The following is a 19816-nucleotide window of genomic DNA, read 5'->3' on the forward strand; positions in this document are numbered from 1 at the left end:
TATTTAGTTATATAGATAGTCTTTAATTAGACATAATACAATCCACTACAATCTTTGACGACGATTTCTACTACCGTTATGACATCTCATTTTGAAGATTTGTAACGTTTTTATTTTGAACGTTTATGATCTCTCTTCATTCGGAACACTGAATGAAAGTTAATTTGGATAAGAATTTCGATTCTTGCACAAGACCATAAATGCGCTCTTGAACATATTGCAGAACAAATAGTAAATATGAAAACATCAGCGCTAAATAGGAGGGTTAGTCAAATGAAAACCGAATACCTGCGACAACCGGATCATGGAATGGGGCGTCGTTTTGCAACAGGATGATTACGATCGACAGGATTCCGACTGCTGGAGGGGAAAGGGCCGAGCCAACAGTGGAAACATCCCACATCGCACCCGCTAAAGAAATTGAAAGCTAGGATGTTTCCACTCCCGGCTCTGCTGTTTGTCCTCGGGCTGCTGGAATGTTGTCAGATGGAATCATCTTGTTGCACGATAACGCCTGTCCCCACACTGCCAGTCGGATCACGGCTACAATTTAGATATTTAGTTGGGAAGCACTGCAACATCTTCCGTAGAGCCCTGATCTTTCACCGTGCGATTGTAACATCCCTAACGACCTGAATAAAGACGTCCGTGGATGTCGGTTTCGGTAGGAAGAGAAAGTTCAAGAGTGAGTGCGGTTGTGGATCCGTCAGTGGCCGACCGCATTCTATGAAACAGGAAGTGATGGTCTCGTCTCCAAGCGGGATAAATTTGGGTGTGGTTATTAGTTTTTAATGGAAACATTGCATGGGCCCGTTGTGGGAGGTGATCGGTTTTCATTTGACTACAATACGAGGGTTGGAACTTTAATAGTGACAACTATTTATTCACAACCAATACAAAAGAGTTACATGTTTGCACCTATTACTGTCTGTCAAAGTAGTCACCAGCGCTGTGTAGAACCCGTTGCCAGCCAGCGATGTGGAAGGCGTAGTATACCGTAAGCAGAGCCAATTAAGTTGATCGTCCGAATGGAGCAGTCTACTGCCTGTCGAATCTCTGCAAGAGTTCTGAAGCGAATGCCACGAAGCCAAAACTGAAACGCCAGTCTAACTAATGGCGTCATTATGGGTCGCCGGGAAAGTCGAAACTGCGTCAGAGCCCCCAGTATGGTGAAAGTTATGGTGATTGTCGTGTACGAGTGTGATGGTGTTATCCTAACGCATTACGTTCCTCCACGGCAGACCGTCAATGCACCGTATTACTGTTCGTTTTTGGAGCATCACCTGCGACCAGCTTTGCGAAAGAAGCGGCGACACTTTCTGCACAACCCACCCATCATTTTGCACGACAGTGCGCGGGCGCATACAGGGCAAGCTGTGCCTGCTCTGTTCGGTCGATCGGACTGGGAAGTACTGTAGCATCCACCATACTCCCCGGACTTAAGTCCTTGTGACTTTGATTTGATTCCGAAGATGAAGGAACCACTTCGTGGCATTCGCTTCAGAACTGTTCCAGAGATTCGACAGGCAGTAGACCACTCCATCAGCACCATCAACAGAACAGGCTCTACTACGAAATACTACGTCTTCCACATCGCTGGCAACGGGTTCTACACAACGCTGGTGACTACTTTGAATGACAGTAACAGGTGCAAACATGTAACTCTTTTGTATCGGTTGTGAATAAATGGTTGCCACTATTTAAGTTCCAACCCTCGTATATTATGGTTTGCAGCTTTCTGCAGGGTGCAGTTTAACATTTTATAACTTTTCAGTCTTCTGCGTGCATTAAAACGCTTCCGATATCACAGAGCAGAACGTTGTTGACATGTGACTACATTTATCAAGAAATTTCACCAGGCTATTTATAGTTTTGGTTGTTGGGTCTAGTTGACTCAAAAAGTAAAGCAGTCGCCAACGTGATAGTTGGTTTGCACATAGCAATTCTTTATTATACGTAGTCCTAAAACTTGAAATGTTCCCTTGCCTTCCTCAGTGGCGCGGGATTAGCCGAGCGGTCTGAAGCGCTGCAGTCATGGACTGTGCGGCTGGTCCCGGCGGAGGTTCGAGTCCTCCCTCGGGCATGGGTGTGTGTGTTTGTCCTTAGGATAATTTAGGCTAAGTAGTGTGTAAGCTTAGGGACCGTTGACCTCAGCAGTTAAGTCCTATAAGATTTCACACACATTTGAAAATTTTCTTCCTCAGTGGCTGCTGTAGCCTGTTCTAACAGCAGCCAAACGTTGACGTGGTGTAGGAAGAATGATGTTAGCCAACGTGTTCCTCACTACCAAATTGCAATGACGAACGAAAACAAGACATTTCTGCTCTCTGTGTTCCATTGTTAAAGACTAATGTCTCTGAATGCCAGAAAATATTTTAATATTGAAGCCAGTCGTTACCTGCAAAACAAAATTTTCGCTCGTCAACTACAAGATATCACTATGCGATTCCAAAATCCAACAGACTACAGTACAATCTAAGACAAAAAAAACGACAGAACACGAAGGAATTATCCGAAGAGAACGGAACGGAAACACGTAAATGTGATGTATAAGTATAGACAAACAAGTGATTACATTTTCAGAAAAATTGGATGATTTATTCAAGAGGAAGAGCTTCACAAATTGTGCAATCAGTAATGCATTGGTCTATCTCTGGCACTTATACAATCAGTTATTCAGCATGGTATTGATTGGTAGAGTTGTTGTATGTCCCTCTGCCCTGTCCTCATGCCAAATTCTCTCCAATTAGCGCGTTTGATGGTCAAAATTCCGAGCTGGCTTGAGGGTCCTCCAAACATTCTCAACAAGGTCCTTTCTAGCAAAGGTAGGGCTTGGCGAGCACGAAAACAAGCAGTAGAAACGCTTGCTATGTGCGGCTGGGAATTATCTTGCTTAAATGTAAGCCCAGGATGGCTTCCAAAGAAGGGCAACAAAACGGTGCGTAGAATATCATCGAAGTACCGCTGTGCTGTAAGGGTACCGCGGGTGACAACCAAAAGGCTTCTGCTACGAAAAGAAACGGCATCCCAGACCATCACGCCGTGTGGAGTGCGACTGTCAGGTTGTTATCCCACTGGTGTGCGGGGCCCCTCTAGACACATCTTCGGCCTGGAACCTCATTGACTTGAGTAGAATTGTCTCCAGTGATGATTGGAACTAAGTCCCGATAACCAATGAAGGAGTGTGAGGGAATCCTCGCAGGTAGCGGTGGGAACCAACCTGAGTGTCGCCAGCGATACGGACCGGCAGCCAGGGGTGACGGTCTGAGGTGCCAATTCTTTTCATAACGTGTCCTCTCTGACTGTCATACTCGGCACCCTTACAGACCGCGGTACGACGATATTTTGCGCCCCATTTTGTTGTCCTTCATCCAGGGCTTACACTTCGTCTAGATAATCCCGCCCGTACGCGGCGACAGTTTCCACTACTTTTGTTTGTACTTACAAAACCCTACATCGTCCAGAAAGATCGTCAGATCTCCCCAAGTCGAGAGCGTTAGGAGCATTTTGGCCAGGGCACTCCAACCATCTCGGCATTTCGACGATCTAATGCTCCAATCGGACAGAATTTGGCTCAATATCCCTCAGTAAGACATCGAGAAACATTGTGGAGAGAGTGTATTAAGAGGATTCCGCCAGTGAAGTTCGATAATAACAGCATTGCCAAGATAACATCAAATCAGTTTGCTCCAGGTTATATTAGATTACATTTCTTGAAGTATATATCAAAGTGCAATGTACACGTCTTACTCCGTACAGCTCAAAGCTGCCAGTGCGGCGGCGCGGTTCTTTCCGTCCCTTTACGACGAACCTGCACCTACCTGTGAACATTGTCTCAGCAGATCATCAGTAGGGAAGCCGAGCGAAACCTACTGTACCTCGACGTGAACCAGGTTGCAATTAAAGTCACTAATCTACGTTTCGGGAGAAAGTTTTCACATGAAATGAAAGGTTGGAAATTCTGTCCTTAATTAATATATTCTGAAACTTAGGTGAAAAAGTATTGCGGCCAAGCCCGTGCTAGTCTTAACACAGTCACTCACAATCCCTTTCACACACGTTAGCAAGTTTATGGTGTTGCATTTCCCGAAAACGTAATAACTACAAAAATACTGATTGTTTTTGATTGATAATGCTCGCCAAATATTAAGTCTGTCGGTACCAAATGCAGTCACAATTTTTTAGCCACCGACCTGCTCAATACGCCACTCGGTATAATGTCTTTTCTCGTCACAAAATTCACTTAAAAGTTCCGAAATTTCTACACACCCATCGGAATTATTATGCCGTCACTTTCCAACACTTTTGAGGTATGAAGCACTGCTAGATCCGGCAACTTATCACTTCCATCGGAACTACTACCACACACGTCCGATCTGTTTCATGGCTAGGCTTCCACTCTTCCTCTAGAATACTCTCAGTCTTCTCTACCAGCAGAGAAAGGCACGCGAAGAATATTGCTTTACCATTGGTCAGTTTACTCAACAGCCAATAGCGTCAGTCCGTTCTTTTCATCAATAACCAATGCAAAATAGTAAACCTAACGACTGCACTTTTTATCGATGTAGTTATCTACTATGCTGAAGTTTTGTTTATGCATAAAGTTATTTACTATTGTTATTTATACCTGAATTAACTTTCCCTTTACCATAAACTTATTTTACAAATCTATTCTACAAAAATCCGCTTTGTCCATATCCATACTTCTTCGAAATGTTCCCACACTAAATCCTACTACATAACTCGTTAAACAATTATCTTCATATTAACCTTAAACGACACTCACGCATCATTAATACTGCTAAAACACATTTATAACATTTTACATACACAAAAAGACATAATAACACTTTATGAAAATACTAGAACAGTTCATGAAAAACATTCTATTACTTTAGTGCACTCTAGTGGGCACAATCGAAACTAAAATCACAGTCCCTTATCCAATATTGTCCTCTATCGGCTGATACATAAACTACGTGCGCGTCCAGTCTTGCGTCATCATCTGTCACTATCCAGCTCTGAGACACATCTCCCACTTAACCGCCTCCAAGGCAGGATCGTTATACGGCGCTACGCCTCACCAGATTAATTTTGCTTAAAGTTGTGGGTCACTTTAAATATCGCACAATCCTGTATGCCTCCCGTAATAGACAGGCAGAAAGATGCTGGGCCTGACTTACCTTTGGCGAGCGGAGACAGCATGAGGTAGTGAGTACTGGCACCACCAGCACTCTCCCCAAAGATGGTGACGCTCCCAGGATCGCCGCCGAACGCTTCAATGTTCTCTTTAACCCACCTAAGGGCTGCCACCTGGTCTTTCAAGCCATAATTTCCAGGAGAAGCCTCATCGCCTGTACTCAGGAAGCCTGAAACAACAAAGTACATTTGTGGTGCATAAATAAAGATGTAGAATTGTAGTAATGTCATGTACCTAATCTCATATCTGGGGTTGGTCGCACAGTACGTTACGTCTCTTTTGTTAATAGAACGAAGAGAATAACAGAACAGCCCGCATCTCGTGGTCGTGCGGTAGCGTTCTCGCTTCCCACGCCCGGGTTCCCGGGTTCGATTCCCGGCGGGGTCAGGGATTTTCTCTGCCTCGTGATGGCTGGGTGTTGTGTGCTGTCCTTAGGTTAGTTAGGTTTAAGTAGTTCTAAGTTCTAGGGGACTTATGACCACAGCAGTTGAGTCCCATAGTGCTCAGAGCCATTTTTGAATAACAGAACACCAGTTTCGGCAAATGATAGCACCCCAAAAAGGACGCATTTTTTTTTTTTTTGTATTTAATCCTCTCATCTAAATCGACACCTTCATTATTGCTCTGCAATTCACAGTTAAGTGTCTGGCAAAGGGTTCATCGAACCACCTTTGAGCTACTTCTCCACCGTTCCACTGTCGAACAGCGCTCAGGAAAAACGAACACACAAATCTTTCCGTTATAACATCCACGATAAATATATTTTTTTTTATTACGAGTGGAATATGAACGTGTGGAAAATTACGTAACTCAATAATATTCATTCAATTAAGTAATTATTTCTTAAAAAGATGATAATTATGTAAAACAGAGACAATATTTGTCTCACATTCTTTGTTAATTTTTGTCATTATTTTTTTTGTTTTGTACCCTTTTGTCGTCTTCTGATGTACGTCGCCGACGCAAGACGCCAATCGATTTGAGGTCTGTTGAATGAAAAACATTTAATGTAAAATTATTGTACTTTTATGTTCATTTGCTGGTAAAAAACAAATAGAGCTAAATGCGTTAAAACTATTTAAGATTAATTATTGAAAAATCACTTCCTCTTTTAATTTTAATTTTTTATTAATTGTTTTATCATAGCTGCAAGAAGCGCAGTCATTGTTAGTTGCGATTGTATAGCTACTTCGTCTGTACTTCTAGTTCAAAAATGGCTCTGAGCACTATGGGACTTAACATCTGAGATCATCAGTCCCCTAGAACTTAGAACTACTTAAACCTAACTAACCTAAGGACATCACACACATTCATACCCGAGGCAGGATTCGAACCTGGGACCGTAGCGGTCGTGCAGTTCCAGACTGAAGCGCCTAGAACCTCTCGCCCACTCCGGCCGGCCGTACTTCTAGTTGAAAATAGCATGGCTTTGTGTTAAACTAATTTGCAAAACAATTTAACATTTTTTTATTGGTGGCATCAATTTAAATGATTAATTATTTATTGAGCAAAGAAAAATCTTAATTAAAAAAGAAATCCTCTATCTTTTGTTGGCCGCCATCTTAACTTCTATCACAGCGGCAAATTTAAATTACTTGAAACTGCAAACAATATTCCGATGTGTAAGAAATAAATGTGCACCGGTGGTACTGAACTCTATTTGTAAAAGAAAAAATTAATCTAATCAGACTGCATTTTCTAAGAACAGTGCTGATGGTATTTATTGTTGAACAAGATTTCATTGCTGATGTATGATACCAAAATTAAAGTATGCACGAATCATGGAGAAAAATATTTCTGGTAGCATACGTCAGTGTTGTGTGCGGGTCGTATTCCGTGGTTCCTTTTCATGATCAATTTGCTAAGAATAATTAAATCCATCGAAGACAAAAATTATAAAAGCTCTGATGTACGATATGTAATTTTAGTGATATGAACACAACTTACAGTCAACATTATTACACTACGTCAGGTGGAATTCTTGTTCAATTTGAACAAAATAATTATCCGGGAGAAGTTGTAGTATGAATAATGCATTATACATGTGTATAACATTGTCAGTATCATTTACAAAATCAAATCAATGCAATTGCTAAATAACAGAGTGAATTCAAACCGCAGAATACCATAGAGTATCATATCGTCCATATTCATTGCATTTGTCCATGTTGACGATACGCATAAACCGCCACACCGTGCAAAACTTTCTTTTATTTTGATGATAATTTCTCCCTATGTAGGTGGATGCCAACAAAATATTTCCACACTGTTAGGGGAGAGATGGTACCTGAAATTTCATGAGAAGGTCCTGCCGCAACGGAAAGCGCCTATGTTTTAATGGCTGCCACCCCAATTCGCGTATTATTTTCGTGGGACTGACTTCCTTATTTCGCGATAATACAAAATGGGCTGCTGTTCTTTCAACTATTTCGTTACCCTCCATCAATTCTCTCTGATGGTGACCCCACATCACCCAGCACAACTCCAAAATAGTGAGGACAAGCGTAGCGTAAGAAATCTGTTTAGTAAACCTATTACTTTTTCTAAGTGTTTTGACAATAAATCACACCCATTGGTTTGTCTTACCCACAACATTATTTGTGTGCTCTTTCCAGTTTAAGTTATTCGTAATTTTAATACCTAAGCATTTTAGTTGAGTTTACAGCCTTTAGGTGTGTGTGATTTATGGTATAACTGAAATTTAGCGTATTCTTTTTAGTACTCATGTGATTTAGAGCCAATTGCCACTTTTTGGACCATACAGATATCCTGTCTAAATCATTTTCCATTGCGTTTTGATCATCTGATATCTGCGAACAATAAGAAGGCTTATCAGACTGTCTCTTAAGTCTTTTGTGTATATCAGGAACAACAGCAGACTTACAACACTGCCTTAGAGCAATCTGTTTTACTCGATGACTTTCCGTCAGTTATTACGAACCGAGACCTTTCTGACAGGAAATTACAAACCCAGTCACACAACTGATACGATACTCCATAGGCATGCAATTTGATTAGAGGTCGCTTGAGTGGAACTTTGTCAAAAGCCTTCCCGATATCTAAAAATATGGAATTTATTTGACGTCCCCTGTCATTACCTCCGAGAATAAAGATTTAATATTTTCTGAATTCCTGTTGGCTATTTGCCAAAAAATCCTTTTTTTCCGAGTTGATTCGTAATTTTTCGAGCACAGCATGTATTCCAAAATCCTACAGCAGATCAACGATATTAACATGGGTCACTAATTCCGCGGATTATTCCTAATTACTTTCTTGGGTGCTGATGTGACTTGTTCAACTGTCCCGTGTTTGGGTGCTGATCTTGCGAGTGGCCTGTTGTGTACGAGTATAATTATTAAGTATCGATCTATTGTATCAGCATACTCTGAAAGGAATCTGACTGGTATACAATCTGGACCGTGAGCCTTTCCTTTGTTAAGTGTTTAAGCTGCTTCGCAACATCGAGGCTATCTACTTCTAAGTTACTCATGTTGGCAGTTGTTCCTGATTCGAATTCCTCCGTCAGCTGAAACACTGAAAACCATTTCTTTAATAGAACGATATACTTTTCAATGGCATATGAAAACTTTCTAAAGGACGATTACAATCATACGACGTTCGTTAAAGTTAGCGTTGAAACTTCTCGCTATAATATCGAGAATATCCCAGAACATTGCGGCGTAAACATCACCAAGTCGAGCTCTCATGGGAGGCTCTGTCGTTGCATCAAGGTTTCTGGCTGTTTATTGTTCCCACAACAGCTGTTTAGCTTCAAATGGCTCTGAGCACTATGCGACTTTACTTCTGAGGTCATCAGTCGCCTAGAACTTAGAACTAATTAAACCTAACTAACCTAAGAACATCACACACATCCATGCCCGAGGCAGGATTCGAACCTGCGACCGTAGCGGTCACGTGGTTCCAGACTGAAGCGCCTTAACCGCACGGCCACACCGGCCGGCAGCTGTTTAGCTAAATGTAAGCAAGGGTGTACATTTGCATATTTGAAATAACTCTTCCTAAGTACCTCTCGTTGCACTAGATGTTAGCATACAGTTACAGTCACTAAAATGCGAGGGGAAATCAAATGAAAACCTTAAATATTTCTATTGAACGAAAGTGGAAAACAAGAGTATCATTTTCCGTCATAGTCTCCTTGTCATTCAACACTTTCTCGAGCGTGCAGGTAGTGTATTGATTCCTCTGTAGTAAATTTCTTTTGGTCTTCTGTGCAGGCACTCAATGTACCGACTGTCGAACCTCTTTATTACATCGAGATTTCTTTCCTACCATCGCTTCTTTGAGTGGTCTTTGGGTACGAGGTATAGTAAGTATGATGGATGTAGAAGAGTATCAAAGTGCAGGTCGTCTATGGTTGCAAATGCTGCTTGGGCAGTATGAGACCGAGCACTTTCATCTTGAAACTGACACTTACGCCCCGAAGTCTACGTTAACTTGATCTTATTGTAGGTCGAAGCTGATTTTTAACGTATTGAAATGTGACGCACTGTTGATGATGTTTCCCCTAAGTATGTAGTTTCAAAGACAAAGCCTCGTTCATCCCTAAAAAGAGTCAGCAAAACTGTTCTTGCAAATGACTGCAACCAGAACTTCTTGCGTTTTGTTAATGAATGGAGTCATTTCTTGCTTGCCCTCTTTGTTTCAGGTTGCTGGCTGTATACTTAGGTTTCGTCTCCTGTAACAAATCTTCTGCTTCAAAGCGCCGCAAAAGTCTTTCACAGACGTCAACGCGTCCCTCTTTTAGTTCTGGAATGAGGTGCCGTTGCACCCACCTTGCAGACACTTTGCGAAACTTATGCACTTGATGAATGATATGATATGCTGAACCATAACAAAGTTTCAGATTTGAGGCTGTTTCACCCACCATGACATGGCGATTTTCCATCACAATCCCTTCAGCTATTGCAATGGTCTCTGTTGTCAAAACGTGGCGTGGGTGACCCATGCGTTGAGCGTCTGTCACAGAAGTCACGGCATTTCCGAACTTTCTACTCCACTCATACGCTGCTGCAGACATGCAACACTGTGCTGGAATTCATTCACTGATGGCTTTTGATAGATTTTGTACCTTCACTGCTCAGAAAACGTATGGTAGGATGCTGCTGCTCCTCCTTGGTGCATGTCGCAAGCGGGACAGCAATTTTGAATTAGTGCTGTGGCAGCGTTTAGCTTATCTGTAGTATTATGTTTCCTGTAAGGGAATTTCTCACATCACTGGTTACAGTCCTGCCAATTTATAAACAATGGCGCGAGATGTCGAGTTTTAATTCCACTTTTAAGGTTTTCCTTGACTCCCCATTGGGCGAAGAGAAAATACGTTTCCTATTAGAAACATGGTCCTTTCATCTTGGTGCATACAACAACAGAGTGTGGTACGAGTGCATCACTCGGCGATGTTTTTACCGCAATAGCCGAGTCCGGACGCATTGCCATTCAATTAGAGAACATTTATCTGAAGCGGTCGCGAAAAGTTTCAAGAATAACGTAAGCTGGAGCTTTCGAATTCCGTTCACAAAGCATGAGGTTCCAGCTGAATCACATAGTACTCGTTGTTTGTAAGAGCTGAATGAAACAGTCACGAAGGCCTCCACTTGTGTCGGAAACATCTAGGAGAGTTAACAAGCTTATAAAACTTCCACAAGTTCTGCTGCATGCAGAGCAGTGTGCCGTAACGTTTAACATAAGTGGCGTCTGGCGTACTGTACCACTTCAAATCCAACCGCCAGCGATTTATCGAAGGTTCTAGAAATACGTTATTTCTGTAATGTTTATGTATTCAGGGATATTCGATTTGTGTATAAATAGTAGCAGTCTGACAGCAAGGGGAAACTACAGCCGTAATTTTTCCCGAGGGCATCCAGCTTTGCTGTATGGTTAAATGAGGATGGAGTCCTCTTGCGTAAAATAATCCGGAGGTAAAATAGTCCCCCATTCGGATCTCCGAGCGGGTACTACTCAGGAGCATGTCATTATGCGGAGAAAGAAAACTGGCGTTCTACGGATCGGAGCGTGGAATGTCAAATCCCTTAATCTGGTAGGTAGGTCAGAAAATTTAAAAAGAGAAATGGGTAGGTTACATTTAGATGTAGTGCGAATTAGTGAAGTTCGGTAGCAGGAGGAAAAGGACTTCTGCTCAACTGAATACAGGGCTATAAATACAAAATCAAATAGGGTAAAGCAGGAGTAGGTTTAATAATGAATTAAAAGAATAGGAGCACGGGTAAGCTACTATGAACAGCGTAGTGAACGCTTAATTGTAGCCCAGAGAGACACGAGGCCCACGCATACCACAGTAGTACAAGTTTATATGCCAACTAGCTCCGCAGATGACGAAGATATTGAAGAAAGGTATGATGAGATAAAAGAAATTATTCAGATAGTGAAGAGAGACGAAAATTTAATAGTCATGGGGGACTGGAATTCGATAGTAGGAAAGGAAAGAGAAGGATAAATAGTAGGTGAATATGCAATGGGGTTAAGGAGTGAAAGAGGAAGCAGCCTGGTAGAGTTTTGCACAGAGCATAACTTAATCCTAGCACTTCGTTCAAGAATCATGAAAGAAGGCTCTTTACGTGGGAGAGGCCTGGAGACACTGGAAGGTTTCATATAGATTATATAATCATAAGACAGTGATTTAGGAACCAGGTTTTAAATTGTAAGACATTTCCAGGGTCGGATGTTGACTCTGACCAAAATCTATTGGTTGTGACATGTAGATTTGAACTGAAGAAACAGCAAAAAGGTGGGAATTTAAGGAGGTGGCACCTGGGAAAAACGGAAAGAACCAAATGTTGTAGAGAGTTTCAGAGAGAGCATTATAGAACGATTGACAAGAACGGGGGAAAGAAATGCAGTAGAAGAGGAATGGGTAGCTTTGAGAGATGAAACAGTGAAGGCAGCAAAGTATCAAGTAGGTAAACAGACGAGGTCTAGTAGAAATCCTTGGGTAACACAACAGATATTGAATTTAACTGATAAAAGGAGAAAGTATAAAAATGCAGTAAATGAAGCAGGCAAAAAGGAATACAAACGTCTCAAAAGTGAGTCAGACAGCAAAATGTCTAAGCAGGAATGGCTAGAGGACAAATTTAAGGATGTAGAGGCATTTGGGGTTCTGATAGATAATGCTTACAGGAAAATTAAAGACATCTTCGAAGGAAAGAGAAGATAACGCTTACAGGAAAATTAAAGACGCCTTCGAAGGAAACACAACCACTTGTGTGAATATCAAGGGCTCATGGAAAACCAGTTGTAAGCAAAGAAAGGAAAGCAGAACGGTGGAAGGAGTATGTAGAGGGTCTATACAAGGGCAATGTACTTGAGTATAGTATTATATGAATGGAAGTGGACGTAGATGAAGATGAAATGGGAGACATGATACCGCGTGAAGAGTTTGACAGAGCACTGAATACCTAAGGCGAAACAAGGCCCGGGGAGTAGACAACATTCCATTCGAACTATTGATAGCCTGGGGAGAGCCAGCCCTAACAAAACTCTACCACCTCGCGAGCAAGATGTATGAGTCTGGCGAAATACTCTCAGACTTAAAGAACAATATAATAATTCCAATCCCAAAGAAAGCAGGAGTCGAGAGGTGTGAAAATTACCGAACTATCAGTTTAATAAGTCACAGCTGCAAAATACTACGTGGAGAGGAATGGAAAAACTGGTAGAAGCCGATCTCAGGGCAGATCAGTTTGGATTCCGTAGAAATATTGGAATATGCGAGGCAATACTGACCTTACGACATATCTTAGAAGATAGATTAAGGAAATGCAAATCTTCGTTTCTGGCATTTCTAGACTTGGAGAAAGCTTTTGACAATGTTGACTGACATACACTCTTTCGACTCTGAAGGTGATAGGGGTCGAACACAGGGAGTAGAAGTCTATTTACAATTTATACAGAAACCAGATGGCAGTTATAAGAGTCGAGGGGCATGAAAGGGAAGCAGTGTTTGGGAAGGGAGTGAGAGAGGGTTGTATCCTATCCCAGATGTTTTTCAATCTGTACATTGAGCAAGCAGTAAAGGAAAAAAAAAGAAAAAATTGGAGTAGGAATTAAAATACATGGAGAAGAAAGAAAAACTTCGAGGTTTGCCGATGACATTTTAATTCTGTCAGAGACAGCAAAGGACGAGGAAGCGCAGCTGAATGGAATGGAAGTGTCTTGAAAGGAGGATATAAGATGAACATCAACAAAATGTAGTCGAATTGAATCAGATGATTCTGAGTGAATTAGATTAGGAAATGAGACACTTAAAGTAGTATGACTTTTGCTATTTGGGGAACAAAATAACTGATGATGGTCGAAGTAGGGAGGATATAGAATGTAGACTGGCAATGGCAAAGAAAGCGTTTCTGAAGAAGAGAAGTTTGTTGACATCGGGTATAGATTTAGGTGTCAGGAAGTCTTTTCTGAAAGTATTTGTATGGAGTGTAGCCATGTATGGAAGTGAAACATGGACGATAAACAGTGTGGACAAGAAGAGAATAGAAGCCTTCGAAATGTTGTGCTACAGAAGACTGCTGAAGGTTAGGTGGGTAGATCACATAACTAACGAGTAGGTACTGAACAGAAGTGGGAAGAAAAGATTTGGTTGGTGGGATATGTTCTGAGGCATCAAGGGTTCACAAATTTAGTATCGGAGGGCAGCGTGGAGGGTAAAAATCGTAGAGGGAGACCAAGAGATGAATACGCCAATCAGACTCAGAAGGATGGAGGTTGCAGTAGGTACTGCGAGATGAAGAAGCTTGCACAGGATAGAGTAGCATGGAGAGCTGCATCAAACCAGTCTCTGGACTGAAGACCACAACAACAGTAGCAGCAGTCTCCGTCCAGGAGTTCAGTTCTGTTGTGCCTTCAGTAGGTTAACGTGCTTTAAGTGCTTACAAGGCAAAGACCTCAGACACGGTCAACCAATTGTGCTCATACCTGTTATGGTAGCTCAGGCCAAAATTTTCGAATGTTCTACAGTATGAGACAACCTTTTGACTTACAAGCATCCGTAACTAAATTAAATATATTAATTTTGAGTACATAAAATAAACTGTTCAAATGTATTTAAACTTTGTAATTAATCGTTTAAAATTATGAGGGATAAAATAAATGGAAGAGGAACTATTGCTAGCAGTGGTAATCGAACCTAAGCCAACGAATCGTGTCTGTGCGGTAGACCATTCAGCCATAGTGCCTTCACACCAGCTGTTCCTCGAGACTCCCTCATACTCTACGCTTGCACAAGGCAATACTGACCTGGGGCTGTGAGCAACGCAGCACCCATAGGGACCGCGAAGGATGACGTCACAGCAGAGCATGCGGAGCAGAAGACAGCGGTGTCCCTATTTTCTGAGTTGATTGTAGTGCAGGAACATAATTTCAGCATTCAGCACTGGTTTTTAGTTATTGCGGAGAGACTGCTACAAAACATATTTTCATCCGTTTTATTCGCATACCAGCACGCATTATAAGAGAAATGGCGTGAATTTGGTGTGATTTCCGGCTCGCATTCGAAGAGAAATTGTAGCGCAATTAGCCAATTGGCAGATGATAATCAGGCGCCACTTGATATTTGGCACATGGCTTGAGTATAAATTAAAATGAAAGACTACGATACTCGTATTTTGCTCAACACCCCATCGTTTTTGAGAAAACCACCCCGAAAATTTATTAAATTCAGTCGACTCAAAATTGATGGGATCGATAGATAATTGTTAACTGCACGTTTTTCATCAGCGCATTTGTGATCTGCAAACTCATATTTTCCTACATATTTCTGGTCTGCAAACGCATATTTTCCTAGAAATTGAGGAAAGGAACTTATTCGGTTTTCACTTACATAGCCATAAGGCAAACGCTCCTCAAAACAAGCGCCAATTGCTAATCTGTCAAGTCATCTGGCTGGAAAGCAGAGAATCCGCATTCGGTTGCCAAATGTACTAGACATTTTTTTATTTGCAAGTTTTTGCAGTTCCGAAATCAGCAAGAACAGGAGGGTTAATAAGGAATGTAAATCAGTAAGGAATACTAATGAGTCAAAGAAATAAATTTCTCAAACGACTACGATTAGTAAAGAACTAAAAATTTAATCCTGGTCACTTGACAATGGTTATTTCCTGACTTTGTTTTACGTCTTCCTTTACCTTCGAAGAACTAGATGGACCTGTCACACAAATACTGAAGCAAATTGACGGCACCAAGAACACCTAAAGAATGCAATTTCCGTGCAACTACATCGTTCTTTCCGAAGACCCGGCTGAAAACAGACTAGGTTCACATTTAAAAATACTTTTTTCGGGAATTAATTTTGTTGCATACCACGCATAAGATAATATCACCTGAAAAATCGGTGCTAAAAGTTGGTAATGAATTATGCTGCATCGGCGCGGATGTACATTTCCTGTTGGGTTTCCAGACGCGGATTTCAAGTCGTAAGCTTTGAAATAATTTTTTTTTTTTTTAATTTGACGATGAAAGTAAACGTCACAGGGCTGGCGCACAGGTGTGCAATTTGATGAAATTATTTCTACTGTACAAGTCGGCTGACCGTCATACAGAAACTTGCTGTCATGCATGACTGTATTAGATTGTCCACCCCATGAATCCAACGGCAGACAAATACTGTTACCAGCAACGTATGGTTTTAGAATGTTTTCAGAATGCATTTTATACATCGACTTTATCAGTTTCCCGTACTTCTAACAACTGATGTAAATATTTTTAACGAGTCGCTTAAGCCACTAACCTTTTTCGAAAAACTAAGACAAAATTAATCATTAGTCTCTTATAAGCAGAGAAAAACTTAGATAACAATTTGCCACATGTTGTGATGGAATATTGATCCGTGTGCGGAGTGCGTTATTTAATTCATGCTACCAACTGTGATAAGGGTTCGTTTTCCTTCTTTATGCGACAACGTGCGACGAATGTTCGTCATCGCAGAATTCTTACATGGAACTGCTTTCTTAGAATTAGGCTTAAGTTTTTAATTCCTTACTAAACCAAGTAATTTGAAAAAATTGTTTGGCTACCTCGTTACTATTCCTTATTAACCTTCGCATTCTTACTAATTTCAATTCAGGAAAAAACACAAACGAAAGAAAAATTGAACAGCATTTATCTTATCGGCTCATAAGCGGCATTCGTAAACGTTTCATTCCCCGATTTCTCGGAATATTTAGGTTTAAGAACCCCATAAGAAAAGATATAAAATGTTCAGTTTTCATTTGTCTCTCGATCCCTGCAGTTGCACGTTATGAAACTTACAGGTGCTTTCTCATAACCAGAGGGCGATGAGCCAAAATATCTTACAGTCTTTCATACCAGGTCGTGCACAAGCCACTTACTAGATACGAGCCGAATCGTTTGATCGTGTCTGAGGCCCTCTCCTAATTTAGTATGGTACTTCAGTGACGATTCTGCTGTCGGATTTGGACTCGATTGTAATTCCGATACTTTGTGGTTTATTGCATAGCGTTGCAGATTCTTGAACGTAGGCTTTTGGGTTAGATTTCCAGCCCGGTCGGGATTTCCTTCGCTCAGGGGTTACGTCCTTTTGTTGTTCCAATTATTTGATCTCATCTTCATGGTGCACAACACGTCTAAGTGACGTCAAACAGAGACACTTGCAGTGGATAGCCAAACGACACCCACATTCAAGATTTCCAAGACGTGATATTTTTGGTGGAGACCCAAGGAAGTTAAAAAGTTAAAACCATCTGCATCACCGTGGCTCCAATCAGACAAACTAAAAGCCGTCGCCTACACGGACAGGAACTCGAATACAATCGGTACATTGTTCCCCGGATCAGCATGTTCATGGAACCCTCTGCCAGGCACCTAATTGTGAACTGCAGGGTAGTCCTGTAGACTTAGATGTAGAAATTCCAAAACAGCTTTAAGTCAGCTTTATATCAGGCATCCATCAGTGTAGAAGACATTGGTCAGGACCCTGCGAACTGGCCCAAAGAATTCGAAAGAGTCAGCAAATACAATAGGTGGGATGACATAACGTTTGGGTAAATACGTACTTTTACTTGGACGGCACAGTGGAGGAAATAGTGGTTCGAGAACAACGAGAAGAGACTCGATAGCTGAGACAAATGGCAGGCCAAACTCAATAAAACATTTGCAGCAAATCCACTTAGCGGAACCACAAATAGAGAAAAGGGTTCAAAATCTTGGGGAAACGACACGGTCTAACATACTGAATGCTTTAGCGTTATGTAGATGTAAATGTATGCCATGCTGTGAATCCGAATACGGCAGGAGCCAATAAAATCTCATACCTGATGAATGCACTCGCAGAAGATATGTACCAACCTCCTCTGGTAAAGTACGTTACAAGAACCTAGGATTTCATACAGCGGAGCATGCGCTACGACGAAATGCTACAAAAGCAAGGTGACACACTCCAGAATGTGGTCGTTATGCTAGGTTTGGATAACAACGACTTACGACCCGTCCTCACAGTTTTATTTCAGCCAGTACCTCATGTCCTACCTTTCATTCTTCGCAGAAATTCTCCTATGAAACCTGGAAGGCTAGCAATCCTGGAAGAAAAGATATTACGGAGATATGGCTTAGTCAGAGCCTGGGGGGTAACCTCCAGAACGAATTTTTCACTCTACTGCGGAGTGGCAGATTAACACTGTGTGCCGTGAAGATGCGTCGTGAATCGCCCTTGTGTAGGTCAGTCGGTAGAGCACTTGCCCGCGAAAGGCAGCAGTCCTGAGTTGTAGTCATAGTCGACACACCGTTTTAACTGCCAGGAAGTATCATGTCTACCAAATCCCGTTCATGCAGCTCAGCTTCAAATATTAGCCACTCAGTTTCTGCATCACTACATCACTACTGGGTTATTCTAACCACAGGAGAGCTACAGCTGAGCTTCACCAAAATATTCATGTAGATTGTCTATAAATTACTTAAAAATCCAATTAAATTCCTCAGTCTTCCTTATTTTGCCTTATAGTCGAGAGACGTCTTTCGTATTCTGGCACCATTACTGCTACGAGTTTCTCTCTCTTGCCCTATACTTCAAAAATTTCCTCATTCATATAAAATGTCTGTAAACTTTTTCGATATTTTTATTTCGCTGTATATGCTACCACTACTTTCTCTAATACTACTCACCAACTGTTTCGCATGTGTTTTACGTTCTTACACATACACCACAGCTGTTACTGTCATTATATTGTAAATTTAAGTATTCTTTCCCGTTTGTTCTTTGCATAGGTATCACAGCGTCTGAAATGTTTGGAGTTTTCCATTGATGTCGGCATTCGGTGTGTACGGCACGTTACACCCAAGATCTATACGATTACATTACCTGTTTATAATAAACTATCTTAGCAAAATGCGGCTAACTTCCTTTAAATGTCAAAAGCTAGTGATTCTTATAGAGATATTCAGACTGAATCCCTGTTATCTATTCAGCACGAGAGCCTCTCAAAGATCAGGCACTGAAATTTTTTTAAGGGAAGTCATTTCCCCGTGTCCAGAAAGCATAGTACGTAATACAATGCAATTAACTTTAAACAATGTGTGTAGTATCGTCTGCCATATTTTTTTATTTTTTTATTTTTTTTTTAGCACTATGTGACTTAACATCTGAGATCATCAGTTCCCTAGAACTTACAACTACTTAAACCTAACTAAACTAAGGACATCACATACATCAATGCCCGAGGTAGGATTCGAACCTGCGACCGTAGCGCGTCTGCCGTACATGAATAAAGTTCACAATAATGAAATTATACACTGAAGCGCCAAAGAAATTGGTATAGGCATGCGTATTCAAATACAGGGATATGTAAACAGGCAGAATACGGCGCTGCGGTCGGCAACGCTTATATAAGGCAACAAGTGTCTGGCTCAGTTATTAGATCGGTTACTGCTGCTACAATGACAAATTATCAAGATTTAAGGGAGTCTGAACGTGGTGTTGGTCGGCGCACGAGAGATGGAACACATCTCCTAGGTAGCGATGAAGTGGGGATTTTCCCGTACGAACATTTCACGCGTGTACCGTGAATATTAGGATTCTGGTAAAATCTCAAATCTCCGACACTGCTGATGCCGGAAAAAAGATCCTTCAAGAACGGGACCAACGACAACTGAAGAGAATCGTTCAACGTGACAGAAGTGCAACCCTTACGCAAATTACTTCAGATTTCAATGCTGGGCCACCAACAAGGGTCCATTCGACGAAACATCATCGATATGGGCTTCCTGAGCCTAAGGCCCACCCGTGTACCCTTGATGACTGCACAACACAAAGCTTAACGCCTCGCCTGGGCCCACCATCACCGACACTCGACTGTTGATGACTGGAAACAAGGTAACTGGTCGTTTCAGATTGTATCGAGCAGATGTACGTATACGGGTATTAAGACAACCTCATGAATTCGTGGACCCTGCTTATCAGCTGGTAGACCCACTGTAACAGCGTAAGGCGCGTGCAGTAGGAGTGATATGGAACCCTGAGACATCTAGATACGACTCTGACAGGTGACACATACGTAACCATTCTGTCTGATCATCTGCATTCCTTCATGGCCATTGTGCATTCCGACGAACTTGGGCGACTCCAGC

At 41.6% G+C, this 19816-nt stretch overlaps 1 protein-coding gene across 1 annotated transcript in view; it reads right to left on the reverse strand.

Moving 5' to 3' along the window:
• LOC126251317 (esterase FE4-like) overlaps positions 1-19816 on the reverse strand; it is a 149928-nt gene that overhangs the window by 107157 nt on the left and 22955 nt on the right. The window contains exon 4 of the mRNA XM_049951646.1: positions 5184-5369. Coding sequence (XP_049807603.1) covers positions 5184-5369 — 186 coding nt within the window. The remainder of the gene's footprint in view (positions 1-5183; positions 5370-19816) is intronic.

The sequence above is a fragment of the Schistocerca nitens genome, chromosome 4 (genome assembly GCF_023898315.1).
Source record: "Schistocerca nitens isolate TAMUIC-IGC-003100 chromosome 4, iqSchNite1.1, whole genome shotgun sequence".
Taxonomy (NCBI): Eukaryota; Metazoa; Arthropoda; class Insecta; order Orthoptera; family Acrididae; genus Schistocerca; species Schistocerca nitens.